At 63.5% G+C, this 9,328-nt stretch overlaps 1 protein-coding gene across 1 annotated transcript; it reads right to left on the bottom strand.

The window, feature by feature from the left end:
• Positions 1 to 7,690, bottom strand: COMP (cartilage oligomeric matrix protein). Its single transcript, XM_032628279.1, has 19 exons — positions 7,441 to 7,690; positions 7,126 to 7,211; positions 6,660 to 6,711; positions 6,068 to 6,237; positions 5,269 to 5,406; positions 4,901 to 4,975; positions 4,638 to 4,796; positions 4,445 to 4,549; positions 4,249 to 4,356; positions 3,889 to 4,048; positions 3,232 to 3,350; positions 2,961 to 3,013; positions 2,679 to 2,860; positions 2,286 to 2,464; positions 2,110 to 2,158; positions 1,711 to 1,907; positions 1,040 to 1,212; positions 282 to 421; positions 1 to 199 (listed from the first exon to the last, which is right to left on the bottom strand). Exons 1-19 carry the CDS (start codon positions 7,517 to 7,519, stop codon positions 153 to 155), a joined length of 2,271 nt encoding a protein of 756 aa, XP_032484170.1. The 5' UTR covers positions 7,520 to 7,690; the 3' UTR covers positions 1 to 152.
• Between the last annotated feature and the right edge of the window lie 1,638 nt (positions 7,691 to 9,328).

Here is a 9,328-nt window from a genome sequence, read left to right as displayed (position 1 = left end):
TCCGCCACACACACACTTTATTTCGTCCTCTTTGAGCCCCTCTCCCTCCCCACCAGGCCAGCTGCCTCTTGGGGCCGGTGCCGATGGCCTCCCACAGTGAGGGCAGCCGTGAGGGTGGCCGTCATCCAGTGGCGGGTCCCCCACCTGTGTCCCTAGGCCTGCAGCAGCCTCTGGACCTCGTAGTCCTCAGGGATGGTGTCTGTGGAGAGAGGGTAAGCAGGTGAGGGGGGGTGAGGCTGGGCGGTATGGACTCCCCACCTTCCCCAACAGGGTCGTCTTACCATTGCAGCGGTAGCGCAGGTTGGCCCAGATGATGTTCTCCTGGGAGAAGCAGAAGACTCCCAAGCGGCCTCCCCGCATGGTCGTGTCCAGGACCACATTGCTGTCCGCAACCAGCTCCGGGCCCTCGTAGAACCTCACTCTGCGGAGAAGGAACAGACTGTGATTCGGGGCCCTGGGCCAGGTGCCTCCTCCCCTCTCAGAGCTTCAGCATCCTGCCCCATGAGCTAGGCCCCCTCCTCTCTAGGAGAGGGGGCCATATGTCTCCCTGCCTGGGCCATGCTCAGGGCAGAGGGGGCTCCTGACCTGAGCCTCAGTTTCCCTGTGTGAGAGGATGGACATCTAGGGCCCTGCACACAGTAGGTGCTAAGCGTAGCGCCTGATCTTCCTGGCAGTGTAGAGTGGGGATTGAGAAACCAGGAGTGAGTGAGACCCCCCTACTGCTGTGTGCAGAGTCCAGAACCACCGGACCCTTGAGCCCAGACCACCCAAACTGGCCCCGCCTTTTCTGAGTCCAGGCTCCCCCATGTCTCACCTCTCCTCTGGCCCTGCCCCCTGAGCAGCTCCCTGCACGGCCTGGCCCCTCCCCATGTCCTGGGACGGGTGTCATGCCCTAGGGCCAGACAGTTATTTCTAAATGCCTGTATTATTCCCATTTTACAGATAAGGGGACCGAGGCCCCCTGAAGCACTCCCCCTTTCCCTCAAGAGCCAGGATAGAGCAGGGACTCCGGGCCCCCTGGCAGAGGGCGGGTTCCCACCTGATGTAGCCCACTTGGGGCCGGTGCTGCAGGAACCAGCGATAGGACGTCTTGTCCTTCCAGCCCACATTGCGGGGGTCCTTCCACAGCAGCCGCACCTGTGACTCTGTGTCCCCCGTGTGCCACAGTGCATTCCGAAGCTGCTCCCCAGGGCCTGTGGAGGACTTCACGGCCTGCCACGCCGGAGAACAGGGGAGTGGGGGTCAGAGACCACACAGGCCACCAGAGCCCCCAGACAGGCAAGGAGCTGTGAGTCATAGAGGAGTGGTGGGGACCCCCAGTATGCCTGGATGGGAGACCCATGAGAAAGCCTTGGGAGCCACGAGGAGCTTTGCAGTCCGGCTGTAAGGGCAGCAGTGGTTTGTGGGATAAACTCGGAGTCTAGAGGACTTGGGGAATTCTAGGGTTTCAGTGAAATACTGGGGTCTGTGGGGCCTGCAGGAGGATTTGGAACCTGAGGGAAAGTTTGGGGCTCTGTGAGAGGGTTTTGGGGCTCACAGAGAGATTGGGGGATCCCGGGGGAGTGTTTGAGGGCCTGTGGGAGGAACTAGGTAGAAAGACTTCTAGGTCCATAGAATGAGGCCGGGGGCTGTAAGGCTTTGGGGATCTGTGGGAGGGTTTGGGGCCTCCGAGTTGGCACTGAGACCAAGAGTTCAGGTAGGGCCCAGCACCTTGAGCTGGATGCCAGGCTCCGCCACTGCACGGAAGGGGTTTGCCTGCCAGTATGTCTGCTCCATCTGCTTCCACATGACCACATAGAAGCTGGAGCTGTCCTGGTAGCCAAAGATGAAACCCGCGTAGTCGTCATCCGTGACCGTGTTCACGTGGAACGTGCCTTCAAAGTCCACGCCATTGAAGGCCGTGTAACCTGGGGAGAGGAAGGGACGCTAGCCCCTGCCGCACCGGGGCCCAGATCCGCCCCCGGCCCCGCCCCTCCAGAGTCCAGAACGTCCGACCCCTGAGCCCAGACCACCCAACCTGGCCCCGCCTTTCCTGAGTCCAGGCCCGCCCCGTCCCACCTCTCCTCTAGCCCCGCCCCCTGCACGGCCTGGCCCCTCCCCGTGTCTCACCCACACCCAGGCCAGGGTCGCTGTTCATCGTCTGCACGATCTCCATCCCCTGGTGGGGTTCAAAGGAAGAAGGGCCTCAGGCCAGCCGTGTGGGCCCTCGGCTCCCCGACCCTAGCTTAGGACCCGCTGTGGCGGTCCTGGGCTCCCCCCGCCTCCCGCCTGGGCCCCGCCTGCACCTGGTTGAGCACCACCCAGTTAGGGTCTATCTGCGCGTCGCCCTCGGGGTCCAGCACGACCGTCTGGAAGGCCCGGAAGTCGGTGAGGGTGACCTCAGCGTTCTCCGGACACACATCGATCTTGTCCACCACCTTGTCTGCATCAAAGTCCCCCTGGCACGCGTCGCCCACGCCGTCCCCTGAGAGGAGATGGGAGGCCCCCTCACCGTAGTAGAATCAGCTCCAGGCCCCGCCCCAGGCCTGGCCACGCCCACACAGGCTACCGGCCCTGCCCGCACCATGTCTCCAGCTCCGCTCACACGTGCCACTGGCCCCACCATGCCCACCCCAAATCTCACCCTAGTGGCTCCACACTAGCCCCATCCCCACCACAGGCCCTGCACCCTGCCTTACGGTCCACGTCTTCCTGGCCCGGGTTCGGCACCAGGCGGCAGTTGTCCCGACTGTCGGGGACCCCATCGTTGTCATCATCGTCGTCGCAGGCGTCACCCTGGCCATCGTGGTCTGAGTCCTGCTGGGCGCTGTTGGGCACTGTGGGGCAGTTGTCCCGCGAGTCCTGGTGCCCATCCCCATCCCTAGAGTGGGTGGGTGGGGCAGAGACAATGAGACCCCAGAAAGCTGGATCAAGGGCTGCCCACCCTGGGTGCCCACCTCAGCCCCAGACGTCCTCCTTACTGGTCTTGGTCGCTGTCACAAGCATCTCCCACAAAGTCGTGGTCCACATCCCTCTGTGGGCGGGGGAAGGTTGTAGATGTCCTTAATCAGGGCAGAAGAATTCAGAAGCCTCCCGCCCCCCCCCCTCCCAGTTCCAGAGCCAAGGTCCTTCCTGACGCAGAGGAACACCACCCCACCCCCCACAGGCTGCTGGGACTGGGCTGGAGTCTTGTTAATCAGCCTGGTGCTTACCCCAGGGGTCTGACCCAGCTGGGGTCTGGCCTGCCCTCACCTGGTCTGCGTTGCTCTTCTGAGGACAGTTGTCACAGGCATCCCCTACACCATCGCCATCACTGTCCTTCTGGTCTGAGTTGGGCACCCTGGGGCAGTTGTCCACTGCGTTGCGGATCTCTGCGGGAAGCAGGACAGAACAGGATCCCAAGATTAGGACGGGGCCAGGCTGACTTCAGCAGGGCAGATGCAGCCCTGGGGCTAGCTTGGGACAGAGTCCCACCCCATCTTTGGCTCCCAATAACAACAAAGTTAAACCAAGTATTCATGCCCAGTCGCCAGCCTCCTAGAGACTAAATGAATGGATGGCGGTGAGGGGACTAGCTCTGTGAATGCACCACCTCGAGTCTCTGCCCAGATGTAAAAATGGTACCTCCTCCGCCCTAAACCCCAGGCTCACGTCTCTGTCCTCTTATTTCCTCCCTGCAGCATCTAACACAGGGACCACCTTCCCCTCCTCCAAAAGTTCCTTCCTTTTCTCCTCGGCATCATATCCCAGCTTGCATTTTGCTGCCCGCCGGAGCACGGTCCACGGTCCCTGGAGCCCTAGGCGAGCACACCCCCTCCGGCTTCCAAAGGAGGCCGAGCCCCGCCCAGCCAAGCCCCGCCCCTTGGTGCCAGCCCTTCCCTCTCCTCTCCCCCCTGCCACAGAGCTCACGGTCGCCGTCTGTGTCGTCGTCGCAGGCGTCGCCTCGGCCGTCGTTATCCGTGTCCTTCTGATCGTCGTTCTTCTGGGACTGGCAGTTGTCGCATGCATCGCCCCACTTGTCGCCGTCCGCATTGCGCTGGTCTGGGTTCCGCACCAGCGGGCAGTTGTCCTAGAGGTCAGGGCCGGTTGGGAGTAGTCAGGCCTAGAAAGGCAAATGTCACTCCCCAGACTGTCCATCTCCGAGGCCCCGCCTCCTCTGCAGGGAACCCCCTAACCCTGTGGGACCCGTGAGATCAGCCTCTAAGGCCACACCCCTCACTCGAGCCAAGCCCCCATCTAGTCTCACCTAGGCCTCCGCTTTTGCCCCACCTTCTCGTTGAGGACGCCGTCCCCGTCGGCATCCGGGTCACAGGCGTCTCCGATGCCGTCGCGATCCACGTCCTCCTGCCCTGAGTTGGGCACCGTCACGCAGTTGTCCTAGGAGTGGGCGCGGCGGGCATGAGGGGCGCTGCCAGGGAGCCCCGCCCACCCTCATACCAGGCCTCGCCCTTCAGACCCCGCCCACCTTTCGGCACTGGCGCTCTGAGCAGCGCAGTTTCTCGTCGGGAAAGCCGTCCAAATCTGTGTCGCTGCCGCAGAAGACCCCGTTGCCAGCCCAGCCGACACCGCACTGCGGGTGGGGGAGTGAGTGGGTGCTCCGGCGTGGCCCCACCCCCGGACCCTCATCGTACGCCCCTCCTTGGCCCGCTCGCACTCACCACGCAGGATCGCGACCCATCACGCTCCAGGACGCAGTCGGCCTTCTCGTGGCACGGGCTGGGCGTGCCGTCGGGGCAGAAGCGCTGTGCGCGCCGACGGCAGCCTGATGCCTGGTCTCCCACGAAGCCGGGCTGGCACGGGCCGCACTGGAAGGAGCCCTGAGCCCGGGCCACAGGAGGTCAGCACCCCCCCCCCCCAACGCCTGACACTTCGCGTCCCATCCTCCATCTCTCAGTCCTTCCCCTCTCCTCCCAGGCCTTACCAGGGTATTGACGCATACGGAGTTGGGGACGCAGTTATGCTGCCCGGTCTCACACTCGTTAATGTCCGTGCAAACCTGGGTGGGAGGGAGGGCAGAGGTCACTGATCCTACGCAGATATCCCCAGACCTCCCACCCGGTTCACGTCTCCTCTGAACCCTACCTCTCCCCTACATCTTGCCTCCAAGCCCGACCATCCCTGACGTGGACCCTTAACTTGCTCTGTTCCCCAGACTCCGGTCCCTATGCCCTCCCGCTGGAGCGAGGTAGGTAAAGGCTGCGAGGCTGGAGGTCGAGTTTACTCAACAAAATGCCCCCCACCCCAACATGCTCCTCCTGGCTCCCCACCCCAACCCCCCACGGCCCTCACCTGCTTATTGGCCTTGGCGAAGGCCAGCCCCACGCCCTCGTGGGTGGGGCCGCTGTACCCCGGCGGGCAAGCCTCGCAGCGGAAGCCCGGACTGGTGTTGATGCAGCGGACGTGGGGGAAGCAGGGATGGGCGTTGCACTGGGGGAAGAAGGGTCCCGGAGGGTCAGAGGACGGACGTATAGCTGGGCCATCCCGAGAGAGGCTTCTCAGGGCTTATTGGGCTTGTACTTGTAAAGTTCAAGGGCCATCAGCTAGCTCTTGGGGGGCGGGGAGTGCCATGTGGGGCAGAGGCCACTGTCCCAGGGGTCACACACGGCTTTGCCTTGATGTGGGAAGGGGCAAGACCAGGCGGGGAACAGAGCGTGCCTGAGGGGATCTGTTCCTGGGACCCGGTGGGCTGGGTGCTCATGGGCGGGGGAAGACATTTTGAGGGCGGGCGTCCCCAGAGGAGGCGGGAAGTGGTCGTCGGGGCGTGCGTGCCCGGCGGTGAGGAGGCTGTCGGGGCGGGAGCCCCGCGGTGGTGGAAGGGTGGCTGGGGTCGGCGGCTCCTGGCGGTGAGGGGGGTCGTTGAGGCGGACGTCACCGGCTACGGAGGAAGTCGTCGGGATGGGCGTCCCAAGTGGAGAGGGGGGTAGTGGTGGGTGTCCCCCGGCGGTGGGGAGGTCGTCTGGACCTGCGCCCCTGGAGATGAGGGGGCTCCCCGGGAGAGCACCCCCAGCGGATGAGGAGTTCGTCGGGGCGGTGGGGAGCTGTGGGGTCACGCGTTGGGGGATGGTCTGGGCGGTGGTGACGGACGCACCTCGTTGACATCGGCGCAGTGCGAGCCGTTGCCGGTGAAGCCTGCGGGGCAGGGTCCGCAGCGCGGGCCGCTTGCTGTCTCGGTACAAGCCACGCCGGGGAAGCAGAAGCCGGGCGCGCACTGGCTTAGGGGCCTCACGCTCAGTCTGGGGGTGCGCGCGGGTTGCATCCCTGCGGGGGTGGGGCGGGAATGGTTAGGGTCACGCCCAGGGGTGGAGCCTGGGGGGGATGGCCCCTGAGGGCGTGGTGAGATCCTGGTTGTTCTGCGACCCCGCCTCGCACTGAGCGCTCTGCCCGCCAGGTCTCTCCAGTATCTGGATCTCTGCGCCCGGCCGTTTTTTGCTTCTCCCTCCGCGACTCTCCACCTCCCAGCATCTCTCGCAAGGTTTCTGGCACTTTTGGGGTCTCCCCCTCCCATAGTCTCTGTCTCCCCTTCCTGTTTCTCTCTCTCCATCCCTCATCCAATCTCTCCATCTCTGTCAGCCTCCATCTTCTCTCTTTTCCTCCCGGTCTGTCCTTCGCTCTCTGTCTCTGTCTCCCCATCTCTTCTCGCTCCCCCGCCGCCCAGTCTCTGCCGCCCCAGCTGCGCTCACCGCACGCGTCACACTCCATCACCGTGTTTTTCAGAAACGTGATCTCCTTGACCTTTGGTGCAAGGGGGATGGGGTGTGGTCAGCGGGTCCATCCCTCTCCTCCCCCGTCGGGTCTCCCCTCTCCCTCTCTCAAACTCCCTTCCCGAAGACCCACCCACCCGGCCCGGGCCCCCTCCCCACGGACTCCCTACCCCGAGATCCCTACTCTCCTAGCCCCTCTCTTCCTTCCCTGGGATTCCCTTCCCCCCTCACTGATCCCTACCCCTCTCCCGCGGAACCCCCTGTCCCTGGGACACCTCTTTTTCCTCTTTTCCATAACTCTGGGCCCTCTTCACCTCCACCAGGATCCCCTTCTCCAGTCCTCCCCCCACTCCTCCACACTCCCCTACCTCCGAGACCCCCTTCTCCTCTTCCAAGCCTCTCTGTGCCAAACCGGCACCCCCGTCCCCCCAACCCCGGCAGGCACCTGCTGCCGCAGCAGTTCCCGCACATCCTGCAGCGCCGCGTTGGTCTCCTGTAGTTCGCGTAGCATCTGCGGGCCCAGGTCTGCACCTGCGCTGACAGGGGGCGCTGGTGGGGCGTCGGGGACCGGAGACCCCCATCACCACCCCTCACACCGCCGCGGCAGGGACCCCTGACGCCCACCCCATTTCCTGAGCCTCTGCCCCGCTGCCTGCTTTCTCCGCCCCGCACGCCCCGGCGAACAGTCCCCGAATCCCAAGAAGCCGCGACCCCAGGCCTCCCGCGAGTCCTGTCCGCTTGGGGGTCAGGCGCGGCTTACCCAGCGGGATCTGCCCCTGGCCCGATGCGCCGAGGGCAGCCAGGGTGAGCAAGAGAACGCGGGCGGCGGTGAGGACCATGACTGCGGCGGGGAGCTGGACAGCGGCTCGCTCTCTGCCGCCCACGGGGCCCGCGTGTCCTATTTATGCCGGCGGCGCGGCCGGCCCCGGGGACGGCCCTCCGCGGCCCTGCCCAGCGTCCAGCCTCAAGGTAAACAGACGGCGCTGGCCTCCGCGTTCAAGGCCCCGCCCAGCGCAGCTGAACCCGGATCCGGCGGGGAAACTGAGTCACGGCAGGGGGGCTTGTGCGGGGGTTGGTGGGGCGGGGAATCAAGCGGGACCGCCCTCCAGCCCTCATTCGCTTATCTGAGTGATGGTTGTGTGCCAAGACTCGGGCATAGCTGGGAAGGAAGTGATCCCCACAGTGGCGCCCCTCAGCTCACACTTGGGGAAACTGAGTCAAGAGTGGCTAAAGGTTAGGACTCACCTCCTCCCCCAACCCCTTTCTGATCTCTCTCTGGGGTTCTCAAGCTGGTGAGTAGGGGAGGGGGGCAGCCTGGTCGCCCAGGGGCCGGAGCCCACTCAGTCTCCCAATCTGTGCACTGGGCTGTGTGTGTGTCCCTCCCCAGCAGGAGGGTGAGCAAATTAAAGGGCTGTGGCTGGAGGAGATCTGAGCGGGGGAGGCCCTGTGCTTCTGTTTGTCGAGACTTTGCCATACCATCCAAGCTCCAGTCCAGCTCTGTGGGAACAGCCTGTAATAAAAATAGAAATTACTGCTAATCAGGAAAATCCTCCCAGCCCAGCCATGCTCTTAAGCTACAAAACACCTCTGTTTTCTGGAGTTAACCCTCTTTGCCCCTACCCTCCAGCATTTGCAGCCTCTATTCTATAGGCAGGGGACGGAGGACTGAGGACCAGAGATGGGAAGTGACTAGCCTAGGGCCACTGAGAGGGGCAGGGATGAAGCCAGGGTAGGTTCCTTGCCAGATTTGTTCTCATGGGAGGCTGCAGAGAAGTCACTGAGGGCTTCCTGGAGGAGGTGGCAAGGAAACCTATAGGAAAGGAAGACTCAGATCAGCAGAGACAAAAAGGTGAGGACGGTTCTGGCAGAGCGAAGCATGTGGAGCTTGGAGGTGGGGAAATTTCAGGCACATTCATTATTCTCAAACATGCATTGAGAACCTACTGTGTGCTGTGTCCTGTGCAGGACGCTGAGGACACAGTGAACAAGCCGGACTAGGCCCCTCCCTTGTGGGGAACCCAGGGTGGTGGGGAAGCAGCTACATGTAATCATCCCAAGGGGCCAGGACTGTGGTGGGGGATGCACAGGCAGCAGTGGGAGCTCCAAGAAGGTGCCTGACCCAGCTTGGGGTGGCGGGGGGAGTCTGGGCAGGCTTCTTAGAGGAGGAGGGAACACCGAGCTAGGACCAGGAAAGTGAGGAGGCCATGCCCAGATAAAGAGATGGTGGAAAGGCATTCCAGGTAGAGGAACAGCATGTGAAAAGGCCCTGAGGCAAAAATGAGCCTGGTCTGATGGACAGATTGATCTCAGGGTAGAGAAATCTTGGGGCTCAGGAGAAGTAATACCAGTGGGGCAGGGCTTGCACTGTCTTCCAAGGGCAATGGGGAGCCACAGAGGGTGAGTGAGGAGTGGTGGGTCTGGAGGGGAGGCTGGGTAGGAACAGCCGATCCCAGCCTAGGCACTTCCAGTGAAGTGCCACAGACCCGTGCCCTGATGCCTGTGGCAGGGCCATGAGCTCACCTCCTGTTTTCCTTGGCGTCTGGCACACCTGGGGGCCGCTCCCGGTTGGTGCTGGAATTCTTGGGAAAACCACGGCTCCAGCAAGGGCTGTAGGCTTGCGTGTGCCTCATGCAGCTGGGACAAGGGCA

Source organism: Phocoena sinus, chromosome 3 (genome assembly GCF_008692025.1).
Source record: "Phocoena sinus isolate mPhoSin1 chromosome 3, mPhoSin1.pri, whole genome shotgun sequence".
Taxonomy (NCBI): domain Eukaryota; kingdom Metazoa; phylum Chordata; class Mammalia; order Artiodactyla; family Phocoenidae; genus Phocoena; species Phocoena sinus.
Note: the sequence above shows the minus strand (reverse complement) of the source record. Positions and strands in the feature narration are given on the sequence as shown.